This window comes from Macrotis lagotis, chromosome 1 (genome assembly GCF_037893015.1).
Source record: "Macrotis lagotis isolate mMagLag1 chromosome 1, bilby.v1.9.chrom.fasta, whole genome shotgun sequence".
Lineage (NCBI taxonomy): Eukaryota > Metazoa > Chordata > Mammalia > Peramelemorphia > Peramelidae > Macrotis > Macrotis lagotis.
The window spans coordinates 899,254,502-899,274,443 of NC_133658.1; the positions used below are offsets into that span (position 1 = coordinate 899,254,502).

Here is a 19,942-nt window from a genome sequence, read left to right on the forward strand (position 1 = left end):
CCTGAGATAACCATGGACCACAGGCCCAGCATCTGGGGTTCTGGTCCTCACTGGTGTCCCATTACCCCCAACACACACAGGAGATTGAGTCCTCCAAGTTTCCCCAACACTCATCTGGATACTCAATGACTTCCTCATTGCTCCCAAAATTCACTGGGAATTAAAACCCTCTCCCTTAATGCCCAAAACACATCTAAATACTTACTGGCCACCTCATGGCCTCCAGCACAGGACTGGGAATTGAAGTCCTCTTTTGTTCCCCAACACAAACCTGGATACTCACCAACCCCCTCATTACCCCCAACACACATTGGAATTAAGCCTCTCCATATCCCCCAAAACATGACCAGATACTGCTCACAATAAACTCAACATACACTAGGCTGAGCATCCCATGCTACCCACCCTCAATATGCACCTGAATGCTAACTTGCTTTTCTCCATTACCATACCCCTCAATAAATACATCTGGAGAAGGAGGCCCCTTGTTTTGCTCCAAAGCTATGTACATTCCCACTATAGGCAAAGAGATTTCTATAGGCAAAGATTTCAACTTGCTAACTCCCAGAGCAGGGTCCCTTTAGGACAAGAATTCTTGACTTTCATTGTACCTTGACCTTCACCATCAAAAGACATTGTCTATGTCTAGAGGGAGACAGGGAAGGGACAGGAGAGTCTGAGAAGGGAGAGAGCAGACCTCTCCCAGATGCTGAGCAGTCTGGCTCAAGGAAAGACCCCACCACACACATATTAACCCTCTTCTAGCCTCTATAAGGTAATAGGGTCCTCTCCTCAGGTCTTAGGGCCCCCATTCAATAAAAATCCCAGGATAGATTTGCTCCTGTAAAGAATCCCATGAAAGTTGGGAGAAGCCTTCTCAGAATCATGTTTCTAAACCAATCAAATACATACCTTACAAAGAAAGTCAATCATATTGAAATAAAATTATCAAATTTTTTTTCCAGAAAAAGTTCCTTGAGGGAGGCTAGGTGGTGTAGTGGATAAAGCACCAGCTCTGGAGTCAGGAGTACCTGGGTTCAAATCCGGCCTCAGACACTTAATAATTACCTATCTGTGTGGCCTTGGGCAAGCCACTTAACACCATTTACCTTGCAAAAACCTAAATAAAATAAAATAAAATAAAAATTTCTTGATCTCAGTTTAAGAACCCTACTTTGAAAAATCTTTTCCTGGTCCCCTCCAGATACAACCTGGAGTATCCGGGGACACTGGGAAGTAGACTCCCCAAATGGAACAGAAAGTGAGGGGTGTGGTGGAAATCTAGCTGGTGAAAAAAACAATTACTCAGCAGTGATTTCCCCTCTTTCCCAGAAAAGGGCAAACATTGACGGCCAGCTAGAAAAAGTCCAGTGACTTGTGAACTCTACCCCCAATACCTAGGGAAACAGAGAGAGAAAGCCCTGAGTGGACCTTTGCAGTAGCCCCCATGTCCGTCCCCTTGCTTCCAGTTCACCTCCATTCCAATCATCCTCCATTTTCAGTGGTCCAAGTGCTTACTACTGGACCCTCATATTCAGTGGATTCCCAAAGTCTCCCTATTAGCACCAGGTCAGATCCAATGGCTTCTCTATCTTCTCTGATCTTCTCTGGTCTTCTCTGACTTGATTTCACACACATACACACACACACACACACACACACACACACACACACACACACACACACACATATATACCATATGTGCAGCCAAAGCTCCCTCTTTCAAGTTCTTCACATGTGACTTCTCCATCTCCTATGTCCATGCACTCCACTCAATGGTGCTGCTTTCCATGTTTTCCGTCTTCACCTTAGCCTCTTAGGATCTTTAGTTTGGTCAAAGTTCAGCTCAAATATCACCTTCTACATAAAGCCTTCCTACTTTATTTTTTATTCATTTAAAGAAATGGGGTTAAGTGACTTTCCCAAGGTCACACAGCTAGGCAATTATTAAGGGTCTGAGGTTTTGAACTCTGATCCTCCTGAATCCAGGGCTAGTGTTCGATCCACTGCACCACCTAGCTGCCCCTACATAAAGCCTTCCTAATCCCATGCAAGGTCAGGGGTACGTACAATAATCCCCCAGGTATATGTCTTCATCCCACCCAAAGCACTTCCCATGTAATTGCTTTCGATATGCTGCTGCCTACAGGATATAAGATATCCTACCTATGGGATATAAGTTGCCTGAGGTCAAGGAGTCTTTTAATTTTTTTACTTTGTAATTGTTTTCAAAAAGTTTCTGAGTCTGCCTTCTCAGGCAGACTCCCAAAAATTTTATATTGTCTGAGGTCACTTTGAATGGGATTTCTCTTTCTAGCTCTTCCTGCTGTATCTTGCTAGTCATATATAGAAAAGTTGAGGATTTGTGAGGATTTATTTTATATCCTGAGACTTTTCTAAAGGGGCTGATTATTTCTAGTAGTTTTTTAGATTTTTTTTTTTAGTTTTTTACTTTGTAACCCCCATCCTGAGGACAGCCCAACTCAGAGCAGGTGAGGGCTCTCTGACGGATTTGCTCACCTCCCCCAAAGTCTTCAAGCTTCCCGGGTTAATACTGTAACCTATGACTTGGCAACTGAAACACTGTAACCTCCATGCAAACGGAATAATTCAGAAGGGTGGCCAAGCGTGAGAACTCCCAACATCTATTTAGGTCTAAGATGAAGGGAAATAAACATCACCCTCTGGGACCTCAGCATGCTAGAGGATTATGAAATGTCTTCCAGGGAATGGAATGTGCATGGTCCTGTAGTCCCCACACTACAGGATTAAGAGCCAGACAGGATATTGGGGGACCATCAAGTCCTTAGATACAATAATGATTCATCTGGCACTCTAAAGTTTGCAAAACATTACAATGATTATCTCATCTGATCCTCACAATAATCTCTTTAAATAGGTGCTATTATTCCCTTTATTTTGCAGATAAGGAGACTGAGGCTGGGAGAAACTGATTTGCCCAAGGTCACAGGACTACTAAGCAGGATGTGAACTCAGGTCTTCCTGACTCTAAGTCAAGCATTCTAAATACTGAGCAACCTAAATGACGATCACAGATTTAGAGATGGAAAGGAACCCAGAGATCAATTAGGTCAATCTTCTTTTATTGGAGAGGGAAACTGAGACTTGAGGAGATGGTGACTTGCCCAAGGTCCCTAAGGCCAGAGATGGTGGCAAACCAAAGAGCCAGGATTGAAACTCAGGTCTTTGGTTTCCAGAATCAGTGGTCCTTCTCTTGCATCCCCTGAGGAAACTGCTAAGCATGGTGGTGAGGTGGATCTAAGGATTTTGAGTGTCTGTGACTATAGATTCAATTCTGGTCCAGGCTAGGGTCTAACTTGTCCACTTTCCAAAAGACAATGGAAGTCTTGACAACCTTAGGATCTGCCTACCTGACTATCCAGACACACCATCACAAAGGGAACTTCGCAGAGCAAAGCAAAACACAGCCTTGAGCCACTGGAGCTGAGATTGGGATCCAAATCAGGCTGGGGTCTTCTATGAGTCCTCTCTTTGCAGCAGATAATAGGGATCACCGAGGTCTTAGCTCAGGCTGGGTCTTCCACTAAGAACACTAGAGAAGGATGGGCCTTTACAACCCTCTCCTTTCTAGCCCTGGGGCCTGTAGCACTGGCCTTCTTAGAGACAAGGGACTAAAAGAATGGGAAGACCAAAGAGATCCCTGAAAGGGATCACTGAGGTCATCTGGCCAACTTCTTCATTTTACAGATGAGTAAACTGAGTTCAGGGAAGTCATAGAATCATATTTCTCAAACTGAAAGGGATCTAACAGGCCATCTATGCCAACTGTCCCATTGTCCAAATGAGGAAACTAAGGCCCATGTTGGAGGGGAGGAAGGAGAGAGACAGAGAGGTAGTCAAACAAGCAGTAAACTTTAGAGGTAGGACTCAAACCCAAAGTTTCTGACTTCAAATCCAGAAGAAAGTGGGGGAGGGGGAAAAGTGAGACAGGAAAATGTGAGAGATGTCAGAATGGGGAGAGATAGAAGTGATAGAGATACAGACCCAGAAGAAGAGAGTTGTAGGGAAGGGGAGAGGAAAAAAACAGGGAGGGAGGGGGAGAGAGAGAGAAAGAGAGAGTGAGAGAAAGAGAGAGAGAGAGAGAGAGAGAGAGAGAGAGAGAGAGAGAGAGAGAGAGAGAGAGAGATGGAAGGAGGGAGGAAGGGAGAGAAAGGGATAGAGTAGAAAGGAAAGGAGAGAGGGGGAACAGACACATCCTAGACAGGAGTCCTTAATCACAAAGGTCAGAATATTTGGAAGCCGCCACCCTTTTCCCCCAGCAAGGATGCTCCTTCAATCCTAGTCAAGCCCCCTCTAATAAAACAAAACTCGAACTTATTTTCCTCAGTAGAAACCCCATTGCCCCAGTAAAATGTCACATTTTTGAGGGCAGGGGCAATATTTTCCTGATGTCTTTGCACCTCTAGAGTCTGACAAATAGTAGGCACTTAATAGCTTCAAGGATCATAGTCTTAAAACAAAGGGTCCTCAGAGACCTTCAAGTCTACTCCATTTGACAAAGGAACAGACTGAGTCCAATAGATGTGAGTGGACTTTCCAGGTCATATGGTTCACGAGTGTCTAAGGTGGGCTGGGAACCAGGTCTTCCTGACTGCAAGCCAGGATCATTAGACTTTTTTCTAGGATTGACTGAAGGAGGGAAATGGCAGCCTACTTTGGAAGACACACTCAGAATAGGCAAAGGGGATGGAGGAAGGAGAAGGCTGGAGAGGCAGGTTAGGATGGATCCTGGGGAGCCTTGAATGCCAAACTGCAGAGTTTGGAATTTATCCTGCAAGTAATGGGGAAGCCATGTAAGATTTCTGAACAGGTAGGACATAGCAATGCATTAATCAGTGTTTGCTGACTGACTAACAGATGCTAGCTGCCTAGGTGTAAAGGGAGACCCTGGAGCCAGGGAGCTCAGTTTGGAAGCTGTCCCAATATTCCAAAGGAAAGGTGCCAATACTCAGGTACGGGGAGGCGAGAGTGGCCAGGGTGGGTAGGTGTAAGAGATATTCTAGAGGAAAAGAATGGAGAGCACTTGGCAGTAATTGAAAGCCTCAGACATAAATGGGCAGACAAAGAGAGGGAAAGGTTTCAAGGGGAAGAAAGGAGACAGGCAGGCAGAGACAGACCTAAGGATGGAGACAGAGACACAGTGAGAGGGAGAGGCGTTTCCATTTGTCACTGAGGCTCCCTCCCTGCCCAGCATCCGCCTCTACTGTGGAAAATGCTGAGCTGAGGGGCTGTCATACAAGCCACTGAGTGAGGGCCCCCGGCCTCGGGCCTGGAGTGGGGGTGTGGGGGAGGTAGCTGGGCCAGAGCTGCGGTTTGGAAGGAGGGGGGGCCAGCCAGGTTGTTTTTTCCTTTGGTAACTTATATTCAGATTTTCCATCCCCCCTCCTGAGCATCTCACTCTCAGGAGTGGCCTAGGTCTTATCAAAGCGGAAATCTCCTCAAGGGGCCAGATTGGACTAGGAGACCCTAAAAGCTCTGTGGCCGACCTGGGCCAGAAGAAGTTCCAGGGTCTCCCCCTCCTTCTCACCTACTTCCTTCCCTGGCCAAGGGGCAAAGGACCCTGATCTGGAAGGAGCTGAGGTCTTTGGTGATGACCTCAAGCTGGGCTGGGGAAAACCAGAGGCATCTGTCCCTGACCTAGTCACACCAGTCTGTCCAGGAGCAGGGAAATTCCCCACATATCCTCCTGCTAAGATGAGGCCTGGCTAAAAACAGCCAATCCAAGCCAGACTCTCTGCCAACCAAAGCTGGCTGTATCTGTATTGTTTCTGGAGTTTAGTATGGGAAGAGCTGCCTGGTCCAGTGGAAAGGGTGGTGAATTTGGAGTTAGTGGGCCTGGTTCTGACTCTTCTTGGTGTGATCTTGGGAAAAACATTCCCCATCTCTGAGCTTAAGAGGTTTGGACTAAATGGTCTGAGGCCCTTTCTAGTTGTAGACCTAAGTTCTTGCAAAGATGACCTTGGGTAAGTCACTTCATCTCTCTGGATCTCAGTTTCCACTTCTATAAGATGAGGGGATTGGACCAGAATCCTTGTAAGGTCCCTTCCAGCTCTCTATCGATTTACCTAAATCTTTTGGTCTACTGGGTCTCAGTTTTCTCATCTATTAAAAAGGGAGTTGGCTCCTTCCGGCCCTCGATGTGGGGACCTACATCCTGCCCTCCCATCTAGCCTCAGAGGTGCACTGGAGAAATGTGTGTGCCCAGCTCAGGGCCCCTAAAACAGTAGCCCTGGTGAGGATAAGTCTATGGTCACACCCTGGCCACCATGGGAATGAGGGGTGGCCTAGTCTAGGAGGGGAAAATTACATTGTTATTCCCATCTCCCTGACAAAGGGGAGGGTGGATCTGGATACAGGGTGGGGATGGGACTGAGGACCGGCAGAGCAGAGGACCAGTTGCTTTCCTAAAGCCAGTTTGGGTCACCCCACCCTTACCCCCTGGCGGGGCCAGACTATCATTAGGGAAGTGAGACCAGCCACACAGCCCCTCCTGGTCTCATTGCCCCCAGGAAATGAGTCATAGCCCAACAGCTCGGGGTCCCCAGGCAGTGCCCACTCCCACCCCAGGAGATGAACCCAAGATACAAGTGACTCAGGCTAAGTCAAATGGCCTTGGGGCATTTTAGGGTCCCCACCCCCAGCAGGTAGCAGAGCCCTAGTTCTTCCTGAACTGGTCCCTGCCCTGCAGACCTTAACCATCCTTCCCCTCCTCCATCAGGGAGCCTGGGGAGAAGCAGGATTAATGTAGCTGCTCCCCATCTGGACTGGATCCCCATTGCTCTCCCAGGGCTCACGACACTTTGTTCCTCAAATCTCTGGGCAATGTGCCCATAGAATCCTGTGGCATCTTCACGAAGAGAAGCTGGAAGGAGGAGTGAAGCCTCCAAGGTCAGTCTGGGAAGCCAAAGGGAACCCACTCTCACCCCTAAAACTGAAGGGACGTTAAAGGCCATCCAACTGGCAGCACCAGAATTTGAATCTAGACCCTCTTCCTCTGCCTCTGAATCTCTTTCCCCATCTCACTGAAGGTCTAGGTTCCAGATATTTCTGTCTAACCCTTTTCCTGGAGAACTTGGGTGCCAATCCTACCTCATCTTTACTGGGTCTCAGTTTCCTCATTTGTACAATGAGGGAGTTAGATAAGAGGGCTCCCAAGGTTTCTCCCAACTCTAGATTTAGGATTCCAAGAGAGCCCGAAGTGTCTTCTCTGGTTCCCCTGCCCTACTCTCTGGGAAGACGCCAAGAGAGCCTAGGACCTAAGACCAAAAACTAGGAGGGATCTTAAGTCCTCGTTGAGTCCCATTTCATGGATGAGAAATTGAGTTCCAGCCAAGAGAAGTGACTTGTTCAAGGTCACACAGGGAGGTGGGTATCAGAGCAAGGCCCCAAGCCATCAAAGTTAACTTCCCACAGCACAGTGAGAATGGCCTGAAATAACAAAAGATAGATCAGAGGAAAGCTAGTGTGTTCCTGTGACCCCGCAAAACCCCCTTCCACAATTCCTACTCATCATAAGGTCGGAGGCAGGAGAGTCCAAGAGGGACCCTGACCAAGTCACTTTCCTTCTTTTTGCCTCAGTTTCCCCATCTGCAAAATGCAGACAATAAACTAAAAATAGCATTTATCCTTCGAGGTTTGTTATGAGGATCAAATGAGATAACATTTGTAAAGTGCTAGCTGTTATCTTTATGACCTTGAACAAGTAATTTCAATTCTTTTGACCTCAGTTTTCTCTTTTGTACAATAAGGATGGTCTAGATGATCTCAAAGATCCTTTCCAATTCTAAATCTATATACTCTTGGGTCCTTTCAGCATGAACTATCTTAGCAGACGACTGGGCAATTGGACTGGCCACAGTCCAAGTCACTGGGTCAGTCCAATGTCCCTGTGGATAAATGAGAGGGATATGTATCTGAGAAAGAGTGAGAACAGCCACACCAGTCTAGGGAATGTGGAGTCACCTAGGAGGAGGCATCAGCCAGAGAAGGGTACAGTGTCTGAGCCTTCAGGCTCTTGAATGGAAAGGAGTCTCTCACCCCCATAATGCTAGGCTAGAGAGCCAGCCCATCATCAGCCCTACACCGACCGCTCTCCACCAGAGGCTCCTGTGGACCTCATTACCTTGAATAGAGGGTTGTCCCCTCATGTAACCACACAAAAGAAATCAAGCCCCCCCACATCCCCAACTCCTCCACTTAAGAAGTCTCTGGAGGCTCCAGAACTGATCTCACCCTTCTCCTGGGGACAAGAGATCAGGGGCCCCTTGGAGCCGATGCCCAATGACACTGCTAATGGTGAGATGCCAAAGGCCCCCAAATCAATTCCTACTTATCATAAAGCTTTCCGCTCTCAGTTCCCAGCCATGGTCACACCAACCACACCCTTAACATAGTCCTCAAACTAGGGTGCTGCCAGGAGACCAGTCCCCAGACCAGATTACTACTCCTCCCTCCCCCATCCCCAGAGCTTCCCTGGAATCTTCCCTCCTGCCATTCCCATTCCAGGATTAACCAGAAGAGAGGCCCATGTAGGGCTTCCCTAACTCCACCTTGGCAGAGTGAGAAGATCCAAAAACTGGAAAAGACCTGAGCATTCCCTCCAGCCTAGGGTCCACCCTCAGCCCCAAGGAAACGAGGGACCTCAGAGGGGCCCAGGGACTAATGCCTTCCAGGCACAGTGGAGAGAACCCAGGAATGGTCCAGCAGGTGCCACAGCGGAGCTGGGTGTCCCTCATGTCCCCATGTCCCAGTGTTCTCCCTACCTCACCATGACCCTGGGCCTCAGAGACACAACCAGAGCCCTCCGTCCGCCTGCCCGTCCAGCTCTGAGGCAGACCAAGACGTTAGTCCACAAACCACAGGACACGGAGGGAGCAGAAGCCAGGGGGAGGGGGGAAGGGGGCGGGGAGTGGGCGCCCTAATCGGGGACTTGGCTGAGCTCTGGCTGGGCGTGTGGCAGCCTGATAGGGGCACGGCCGGGGCCAAGGGGACAGGCCTGAGCTGCTGAGGGCGGAGGGACAGCTGGGACCCGAGGTCTGGCTGGAGGGCAGCTCCAGGGAGCTGTGCCAAAGGGACCCAGGACAGCAAGGCCCAGCCCAACCCAGCTTTCCTCTAGGCTAGGCCAGCTCAACTCAGGGGAAGGCGAGGGTGGGAGGATGTGGGGGGAGAAGACGTGCAGGAGGTGGGGTGGGGAGATTGATGTTCTGAACCCAACAGTACAGCAGGGATCGGAGAGGCAGAGACCTAACATCATCAGGGACAGAGTTAGCAGCTCGGCAGTCTTGGGAAGGCCCAGAAACAGCTGCCCAAGGTGCTGAGCTCAACAAGAGCCAGGGCAGACAGTATCCCCAGGTTAGGACAGGGGCATGATTGGGGAGGAGACTGGCAGGAGCCCAGGTGGAGGCCCAAGAAATCTGTCCTAGATGCAGGAGCTCAGAGGTCAAGTCCAATATCCCCTCATCTGACAAATGAGGAATGTCAGGGACCTACCCAAAGTCATAGAGATACTAAGAGGCAGAAGAAAGATTTGACCCCAGATCTTTTGAGTCCAGAGTGAGCAATTGGAATTCTATGGCATTGTCTCCCTAACCCCTGCCCAAAGATAAAGCTGCATTTCATCAAGCAGCTCCCCCTCCTCTGGAAGCTCTCAAGCCGCTTATTTTAGTTCCCTGCTCCCGTCAGGAAGTCCTTCCCTAGGGCTGACCCAAGTCCATCCTGCTGTAGACTGGGTCTAGTCCTCAGAGAGTAAGAGAGGGGGATGGGGAGAGGGAGAAGCAGAAAGAGAAAGGGAGAGAGATGGGGATAGGGAGAGAAAAAGGAGAGAGGGAGAAAGAAATAGAAAGAAAACGTTCTAGAGAGGGGGGGAAGGGGAAAAAAAAGGAAACAGAAGGCGGGGAGAGAGAGAGACAGACACAGAGAGAGAGAGACAGAGACAGAGAGAAGAGAAGAGGAGAGGAGAGGAGAGGAGAGGAGAGGAGAGGAGAGGAGAGGAGAAGAGAAAGAGATGAGAGAAAGGTACAAGGAAAAGAAAAGTGAGAAAGAGAGAGACAAAGGGTTGGAGAAAGTTCTAGATAGAGTAGGGAGGGGAAAAGAAAGGGAAACAGGAGAGGGAGAGAGAAAGGTAAGAGGGAGAAGAGAGGGAGGGAGAGAGAGAAGGTGGGAAAGAAAGAAAAAGTTCTAGATAGAGTGGGGAGAGGAAAGAAAGGGAAACAGAACAGAGCAGAGGGAGAGAGAGACAGAAGGTGGAAGAGAAAGAAAAAGTTCTAGTGAGAGGGGGAGAGGGGGGCAGAATGTTGGTGAGGAAAGACAGAGGCAAAGAGAAGGGGAAAAGAAAGAGAAAGGAAAAGAGAAAAAGACAGGCAGAGAGAGAAAGAAGAGAAAAAACAGTGGAGAGAATAGAGAGAGGGAGAGAAAGGAGAGCGAAAGGGAGAGGAAGATACACAGAAACAGAGTGGAGAGAGGCAGAGACAGAAAGAGGGTGGGGGGAGAGAGGGAGAGAGACAGTAGAATGACAGAGACAAGCAGACAGAATCAGAAATAAAGAGTGGGGAAGAGAGAGAAAAAGAGGGAGGACACAGAGAGGGAGAGGAGGGAGGGAAGGACAGAGAGCCATAGAGAACACATACACACAGAGGGAAGGAGGGAAGGGACTAAGCATTTAATAAAGGCCTCTTTCCTGCCAGCACTGGTGCTAATAAGCATCTACAAATAGTCTCATTTCATTGTCACAACTCTGGGACCCAGGCACAATGGTTATCCTCATTTTTCAGTTGAGAAAATTGAGATCGACAGAAGTGAACTGACTTGCCCAGGGTCATAACTAGGGAATGAATGAGAGAATTTGAATTCATGTCTTCCTGATTCCAAGCCCAGTCTTTTGGAAACCACAATAGACAAAGATAGGACCCAGAAACACAAACAGAATAGCAAACAGTCAAGTGTCCAAAGGCTCTGATCCACGCTTCCTTGTCTTCTTTTCCCATCACCCCTCAAGCCCTGTCATTCTCAGGCACTTCAGCCCTGGTCCAGGAAGCCCTTGCTGGGTCTGTGGCAGAGCTAGCTGTCCAGCTCCAGGATAAGAGGAGTCTGAGTCCTCCCTATGTTGCAAGGAGCAGCCCTTCCATCCAGCTCAATAGAGTCACTGGTGATTAGAGCTGGAGGGGAGCCCTCAGATGCCAACCTCTGGTCCAACATCCTCATTACAGATGGAAAGCTGAAGGTCAGGGAGAGTCGGACAGATGTGCAGGGGAGACCCAAACAAGGAGGACACAAGATCCTATGATTCAGAACCTTTGGGTCATCAAGTCTCATTTCACAGATGAGACTCGAGATGGAGCCGTAACTAGGAGTTTGTAAACGTGGAGAAAGTTCATCTGAACTGGTTGGAGGTGAAAAAGAATAGGGACTGTCATCCAGAGAACTACCAAGAAATGGGGGGGGCGGCACAATCCACTTTCCAGAGAATCTGGTTCTTGATTTCTTGGGGATTGAGGGTGGGAGAGGCAGGCTACTGGGGATCCTCCATTCTGGTCCTCTAACCCACTTCCTACTCCAATCCTCCCACGGCTCTGCTCACAGAAGTAGAATGATTTGTCCAAGGTCACCCAACTAGAATTCAACCAAGGCAGAATTTGACCTGAGTCCCTCTTCCTGAACATTTAGGGCATTTTCCCCTCCTTCCATATCCAATGGGAATATTTTAAGAGGATTCCTCAGGAGCAGTTAGGTGGTGCAGTGGATAGGGCACTAGTCCTGGAGTCAGAAGGACCTGAGTTCAAATCCAGCCTCAGACACATAATACTTAGCTGTATGACCTTGGGCAAGTCACTTAACCCCCACTACCTTGCAAAAAACACAAAACTAAAAGAAAACCAAAAAAAGAGAATCCTCAACCTGATCTTGGGGGCATGGGTCAGGGTAAGGCCCCTTTGGAGGTGACTTCAGAGTAAGGGAGAGGTAAGGCAGAGAGCAGACACTGGAGGATGAGGACAGGGGGTACTCTCTCTGACTTGGTTCTCATTCAATATCTGGCAATGATGCTGGCCAAACCCCTGTTCCCACCCCAGGCTCCCTCCCTCCCCCTACCCCATGGTCCAAGTGTAGGAGCCAAATTAAGAACATCAGGGTTAAATTAGGAGCCTGGGCACCAGGACAGAGTTACTTTTAGCCCTGGGCAAGTACAGAGAAGCTATTTCTGCTTTCACACTTCATGAGGAATTTTTTTTTGGGGGGGGGGAGTGATCAAAGGAGCTGGCACTCGAAGGATTTCAGTTGCTGTGTCTAGGACACCTGGAGCTTGGGGGAGGGGAAGGGGATGGAGCAGTTAGAGCTTTCCCTGAGGATGGGGGAGGGGAGCACTCCCCAGTAGGTATAAAAGCCCAAAGAGGGAGGGGGGAAATGGCATCAACCACCCCCTATCTGCAGCCAGGTCCACCACAGCCCCCAAATCTGTAAAGCCCAAAGTGGATCAACTCAGGGCTTTCTTGCAGCTCTAACTCAATCTACCTAGGGTGACCTCCCTAGGCCTCAGTTTCCCTATGTGCCAAACAAGGAGATCAGAGTAACTATCTTCAGAAACTTCTTCAGTGCCAGATGTGTAACCTCTCCAACAGAGGAAACAATAGCCACGCTATTACTTCACAAGGATGTTGGAGGGAAGTGATTTGCACACTTTGAAAGTGTGCATAGTGATGTGACATTATTAAGACACCTGTCCCATCATCCAGCAGCATCCCACAATTTACTCATTGAAAGCAGAGATTGCTAATTTGGTTTTCTCTTGTGTGTCTTATACAAGTCAAGGGACTCTTGAACACAGTAAGAGCTTAATAAATGCTTATGAAGTAAAACTGTCTACCATCATCACTGAGGGAAAGCTCATCTGCAAGGTCAGAGATACAAAGGAACAATTCTCCAGGATTGTATCTAGCAAATTGGGGCAAGGATAATCAAAGAATTAGCATGTTAGCCCTCCACTGAAGGAGGGATAAACACTGTCCAAGGCCGCCCTGCGGCAGAGCCCTAGTCACCCTGTCCAGTTATAGTTATGTCAGGGTGAAATCCACTGATCCACCCCTCTTATTGCAAACCTGAGAAGCATTATCTCTATTTTACAGGTGGCGAGACTGACGTACAGAGAAGTTCACAGTGGGGTAGTGATTTGCTTCTTTCACCAGTTTCCTTCAGAGATTTGAGGAGAGACCAACTTATGGACTTATAGATTTAGAGCTAGAAACATTTAGTCCAACTCCCTCATTTTATATATATGGGGAAACTGAGGAACAAAGAGAGGAAGTGATTTATCCAAGGCCTCAGGCAGTAGTAACCAGCTGAACTCTGATCTGAACAGAGGGTCTCTGACTATAAACCTACTCATCTTTTCATTATAACCATCTCCCAAGCAGGGTGAAGGAGCTTTTATGGGGGGGGAGGGGGCTATATGGAACCAAGAGGCAAGCTCCCTGAGCAGTAATAATTCTCCTGGCAATGAATAAGGCCTGTCCCTCTTAGCTGTAAACTTTCCACCCATCCCCATAGCATGTGAATTGAGTTCCCTCTCCCAAGTTCCCTCTTCCAGGCCCAGGGGGAAGATGGGTGTGGTGTGATCCCAGAGAATTCTGGGATTCAAAGAACCTGGATTCAGATCCTCACTATGTCACTAAGCATCTGACTATAGGAAAGTCCCTTCCCTTCTTGGAGCCTCAGTTTCTTCCTGTGTCATTTGAGAGACTGGAAGAGATGATAGCTGAAGTCACTTTTAGCTCTAAGATCTATGAATCAGTCCAAAGGTTGATGCCAGGCCCTCTCTCTCTCTCTCTGTACGCTCTCAGACTCGGGGATTTCCATGGGCGATAGAGGAGAAGGGGAAGGTTCAGAACTGGGGCAAAAGCCCTGGCCAGGCTATGGCCTGGCAATTGGACTTCCTTAGGGCCAGTCCCCAAATGTTGTTGCACATGGGAGAATTCCCAATTCTCCTCATGAGAACTCTCAACAGCCCCTCCCCAGGTCCAGGGGCTTTAGCAGCTCCTACCCAGGGGACTAACTGGAAGACCTTGTGATCATCTTTCTCAGGCCCTGAAGGTCACTGCTGCTGACATCCAGAAGAACGATGGACACAGCCCTTTAGGGGATAGCCTCACTGATTCCCCTCCTGTGACATGAAAGACCCTTTTCTTCTCCCCTCACTCCTCCCTAGGCTCCTGAGAATACTGTGTCAGAGATCACAGCCCAGGTCGCTGGGAGCAGAATTCCCAGTGGGGTCAATAAGCAATTATTAGGCACCTACTGTGTGCCAGTCATTGGTCAAAGAGCTCAGCATACCAAAAAGGGGGGGGGGGGGGTCAAAGAAAGTGTCTACCTTCAGGAAATTTGAAATCTAATGTATAAGCAAACCATAGCCAGAAGCCAGATAATCAACAGAGGGGAGGCACTGAATTGAAATGGCCTAGGGAAAGGCATTCTGGCTATTGATAGCTTGCTCCCTGATCATCTCAGTGGGTGTTTAGTATAGGATTAAGTCATTCCACTCATCTCAGACCTCAGTTTGACATGAGAGGAGTGGGAAATGGGTGAGCCCCAGGCAGGGATGGTTCATCCTGGGAGGCTGCTTCAGCAGAGAAAATATCTTATCAACTAGAAGGGGTAAAGGCTGGTCATATTAAGAAGGAAAGGACCTCAAAAGTTGTCTAGCCCACCCACTTCCCATTTTGCCAGATGAGGAGACTGACGTACTTAAAATGAAGTGCCTTATTCATTGAGTGGGTAGAAATAAATTGTGCGTATCTTTTAGCTCCAAGCGTCAGAAGGCTGGTCTTCAGTTTCAAAGTGTTTTAAGATTTACTGATGGCTTTATAGAACAGGGTGAAGAGTAAGTAAGTTCAAGTTTCATCTTGGACATTTCCAAGCTGTATGACCTTGAGCAAGTCACTTCACACCTGCCTGCTTCAGTTTCCTCAACTGTAAAATGAGGGAAATGAAAACACCTGCCACCCAGGATTGGCGAGAGGATCCAAAGGGGTAACATTCATAGCATCTTTCACACAATGTCTGGAGCCTAATAGGTCCTTTATAAATTCTAGTTAATTATTATTATTAATCATCACATGCAATTTCCTACCCCAGGCCTGGACGGAAAAGACTATAGGCAATTATTGTCCCCAAAGGTCTGAGGAAGGATTCAAACCCAGTTTTCTAGATACTAAGACTCTGGCTAGTGGTAGATAGATTAATCCTACTATGGCCAATGTGGGGGAAGATTGGAGTATAGCAAAGAGAGCACTAGATTTGGACTCAGAGAAACTGGTTGGAATTCTAATTCTATTTAGACTAGTGACTTTTATTCCTCAGTACCTCAGTTTCTTCATCTGTCAAATAAAGGGCTCAGATTCCAAATTGATGCCTAGGAATCTTTCAGATAGCACATAAGGGGCAGGAGATAGGTGTTCTCTCTAACACAGAGCTGCCATGGGGGGCATGTGGCCCTAGTTCTCACCCTCCCACCTCCAGAGTGAGAACCCAGGCAGAAACAGCAGGAAGTGCCCAGTTCCTGCGAGAGTTTCCTTCTTCCCTCCCGCCTCAGACAGGAAGCATCAGCCTGGGCCCGACATCTGTCCTGTCCTCCCCCATTTCCTGTTGCTTTCATTCCCACCCACCCACCCCCACCTCGACCCAGGAGAACTTGGTAGATGGGAAGGGGAAGGCATGCCCCCAATTCCAAGCCTTCAACATCCACCCCCTATCTAGGGAGAACTAATTAAATTGGGAACTAAGAAAGGGACCTAGAATTCCCCATACACACTTCCTTTACCGACCAATGAGCAGGGTATGCTATAGGACATGAAGGGACAGTAGGAGGGCCAGTATCTCATGGGAAGTGGGCGGTGGGGCAAAGTCTATCCCTTCAACAGAGAGTGCAATTCTCCTCCCCACTCAGGAAATAAATCCCAGATCAGAAGCAGAGAGAGACAGTGGGAAACAACACTGGATCACCCACTACTCTTCTCTCAGAGGCCTTTCTTCAGCACTCCATAGGCTAATGCCAGACCTTCCAGGGCTACCCTTCACCTCTGGATGTATGTCCCAAGGCTCCTCCATTAGATTGTAAACTTCTTGAGGGCAAGGATTTTTTTTTTAATTTTCTCTGTATCTTTAGAACAACATACAGTGGCCTTTATGATTGCTTGGTAATCCATCAGCATCAGAGGACCTCAGTCCAAACACCTGCCCAAGCCATTTTTCACACGTCTGTCTTTGGGCCAATGATTTTCCCTGAAGACAGATAACATCCCTGTATCTGTAAATAAGGGGATTGGACTGTGGAGATCTCTTGAGATGCTTCTCAGCCCTAAATTCTACAGTCTGCCCAAGATATTCCCAAACATGCTCTCAGCTTCTCTCTTCCTCCCCACCCCAAATTCACAACTAGCTCGAGGATCAAACAGATCCTAAGAGAACAGATGATTCCCTTCTCACTTGGGAAGACTTGGGTCCAGAGACCCAATCCTTGTTTTAAAAAAAAAGGATAGAGGAGGGAGGCAGGGCCATCCCAGTCCTCTTTGTGAGATCTGGAATCTGGTGGGAACTCCTTGGAGCTTGAGAATCAGTCTTACAGCTCAGATTCCCATGGTGCTTGGCAGAATGGAAGGACTGCCCTCGCAGCCACCACCAAACAGCCCTAGGGAAGTTTCTTTGGACTCAAAAGATGATCAGGAGAAGGTTTGAAGACTTCTGTGGCTGAATTGCTCAGAGATTGGCCCTGAGATCTGAGTTCAGACAGACTAGGGAGGCTTCCAAAGAACCTGGAAGTGCCCATGCACTAAGAGTCTAAGGGACTAAGAGTCCCCTCCAGGAGACCCAAACAACAGAACCAACTTGGCAGGAACTCCACTCCCTCGATGGGTGTGCGCTGAGCCAAAGCACTGTTCACCTAGGGTTGGGTAATGCTCCGACCTGAGGAGCACTAGGAGGAGCCCATGGGGTGAGGGGGCGGGTTGACTACAGAGAAGGGTGGGCTCAAGTTTTCTGGCTAGCCCCCCCCTCCAGGGCTCTGGGGGCCCCAGTCACACAGTACTGGCGGGAGGCCCTGGGCTCCAGCATCCTCTACGGACCAGGGGTTCAGTCTCAGCCCGGGACGGGCTCAGGAGATCCAAGGCCCCCGAGGCCAGGCCTGAGGAGGTGAGTCAGCGCCCCCTGGGACTGGGGGGCAGGGGGGAGCAGGGAGAGGCTGGCTCCTCAGCTGGGGCTGGGGGAAGGGGAGGTGCCCAGGGGTCCCCGAGCGCCCTTGGGCGCGGGTCCCCAATGGCAGCTGGGCTGAGGCAGCGGCGGCAGGCGAGGGCGGCCCGGCCCGCCCAGCGCTCCTCAGCGCAAGGAAACCGGAGTTTCCCTTCTGACGGGCTGTGAGTCAGACCGCCCGGGAGCCCCGGCCGGCCGGGAGCCCAGGAGTCCTGGGGCCGGGCAGTCCCCGAAGGGGCCGCGGGAGCCTGAGTGGGACGGTGGGGCCGAGCGCGGGGTAGCCAGCCCCGCTGCCCCGGGCCGAGGGGGCCCTGCGGGGCAGGAGGGTGGAGATGGAGCAAGGGCGCCGGCCCATTGCCCGAAGCCGGCAAGTCAAGGCGGGCGGGAGCAGCCGGGCCGAGGCCCGGAGCCTCGGAGCCCCCCACCCCGGGCCCCCACCCGCTCCGGGCTCACCTGCGGGAAGTCATGTCTCCACGGCCCGGCCCGGAGCCCCTGGCACGCTCGGGAGCACTGGCCCGGCCCGGCCCCGGCCCTGCCCTCCTCCACCCCGCCCCGGCCGCCGGCAGGCCCCGCCCCCGGGGCCGCCCCCGGCCCCTTATGGCCAGGCCCCGCCTTCTTCCTCCGCGAGTCTCCGCCTCCTTTGGCCTTATATGGGCCCTGGAACCACGTGGCCGCCCCGGGAGGTCCCGCCCCCCGCGGAGGCCGCTCTTCCAGGGCCCCGCCCCTTGTCATCCAGGCCCTGGCTCTTAAAGGGGCCGCTCCACCCCAACCCCAGTTTCCTGAAAAGTGGCGGTGCCCAGCCTGGCTACCGGCCGGGTCAGGTTTCCCGAGGGCGCCTCACGCGAAAGGGAAGAGCAGCTTCTGGGCACTCTCCTTCTTGAAGTTCTGCCTCAGTTTCTCCCCTGGCACACCCTCAGCTCGAGACCTCTCCGGGAGATGCTGGGGACAGCGGCCCCTTCCTCCTCTCCCGCACCCTTCCCCGGACCTGGGTCAGAGGACTGGGGTGGTTTGGGAATGGGACTGTTGCCCTGCCCGCCTGCGCCCCCGAAGCCTGATCAGTCTGGCCCCGGATCCCGGGGGCCTCAGTGGAGGGGGAGCTGTCCCCCACATAAACACACACACTGGTCCACAGATCGGAGGCAAGGAAGGTGAGGATGCTGGTGGCCAACCCCCAGGCCCTGCCAGAGAATGTCTCCCCTCCCTTCCCAGCTATTAATAACTCCCTTTGCCTGATCATTTACTAAATATACCCCCCAGGCGTGGGATTAGGCCCCCAGGCAGCAGATTCATCCCACAGGTGCGGGGCAAAGTGGCTCTCCCTCTCCCACGTGGTCCTAACCAAAGCTTCCTCCAACTTGGCCTCCAGGAAGGGTCACAGAAGGTGAGAAGAGATGCGGAGAGACCCTCAGCTCGCTGGGGAACCAGAGCTGGGAAGGGGGGAGCAGCTTCTAAGGTCCTACAATGTCCCCCTGGTTTGTTATGGACTGAAAATGTTGCAACAAAATAGAAAACGTCAATTGTGGCTGACTCTCCCTTCACAGGCTATGAGGGATGCCCGTCTTCCAGGGGATTCCATACCTGATCTGGAAGCCAAAGTCTGTGGCCTCCATTGAGTGAGAGTAGTGTCCAATGATGGTAACACCACTCAAAGTTAATGGCCACCAAAGATAGAGTCGCTCAAGGAGGAGGCCCATCAAAGTCAGGATAAATTCTAGTGGCTAATGGGGAGTTGCCAATAGTCACCTTGTGGGGTGGGGAGAACCCAGGCTTGGAGCCTTGGAGTCACTCCTCCCCTCACATGGAGCCTGAGTGAGCACTCTGGAAAAGCATTATATCTCAGATCAACAAAACAGATAATGGTTCTCCACCCTCCAGGTCCACCTGCAAATGTGTGGCATTCATATTGGGATTAAATAGTGAGACTGCTGTGTGACCTCGGGCAAATCACAACTCCATTGTCTTACAAAAAAAGTTTCTAGAAAATAGTGAGGTGGAAGAGTGAGGACACTTCAGACTGTGCTTGGCCTAGCACTTAGTAGGCTTCATAAATAGACTGAATGATTGTCCTAGAGGAGGTGACATCCATCCAGGCTACACCTTGGAGAATGGGTGGGTTTTAATAGGTGGAAATCTTGACCTGGAGGGGAGATCACCTTTAAGCAAACGTAGTGGGGGAAGGCCATCCTGAGGTGGTTAGGAAAGAAGCAACATTTCAGGTCTGCCATATTTAACTGTCCCATGCAAAGCTAGGGGTCTTCTAAGTGCCAAAGGATGGGGGTAGGAGTGGGTGTGGGGAGGGAGAAATTCATTCAAAATGAAATTTTCAATCAAATATAGTCAATACACTGAGCTGGAGCCTGAGGATGACACCAAGGTTAAAAACAAATTGGCACAGTCCCTACCCTCAAGAAGTCTGAATTCTGCTACATAAGGATTTTATAAGCATGACCGGGGTGTAAAAAGTTAAAGGAACTCCCTTCCCTCTTGTCTTTTCCCCTTTCCTTCACGAAAGGTAAAAATAATATCTCTCATGGATGGTGGTCAAGGAAGACAGGCAGAGGAAGGACGATATCTTTCAAGAAAAATGCCTGGTGAGCACAGTGACCTTCTGAGAACTGTCCCCCAAAGAAGTGTCCAGTGAATGGGGACATTGTCCATTCAGGATAATGTC

General features: G+C 50.1%; 1 protein-coding gene across 2 annotated transcripts in view; it reads right to left on the reverse strand.

Moving 5' to 3' along the window:
* LOC141509330 (tyrosine-protein phosphatase non-receptor type 11-like) overlaps window positions 1–17,790 on the reverse strand; it is a 35,755-nt gene extending 17,965 nt beyond the window's left edge. The window contains exon 1 of one of the 2 annotated variants that reach the window (XM_074218790.1): window positions 17,725–17,790. In XM_074218790.1, the coding sequence (XP_074074891.1) occupies window positions 17,725–17,738 (14 nt within the window). In that variant the 5' untranslated portion in view covers window positions 17,739–17,790. Of the gene's footprint in view, window positions 1–8,804; window positions 8,871–17,724 lie in introns of those variants that run through there. The other variant, XM_074218791.1, reaches the window with a different exon arrangement.
* Window positions 17,791–19,942: the final 2,152 nt, after the last annotated feature.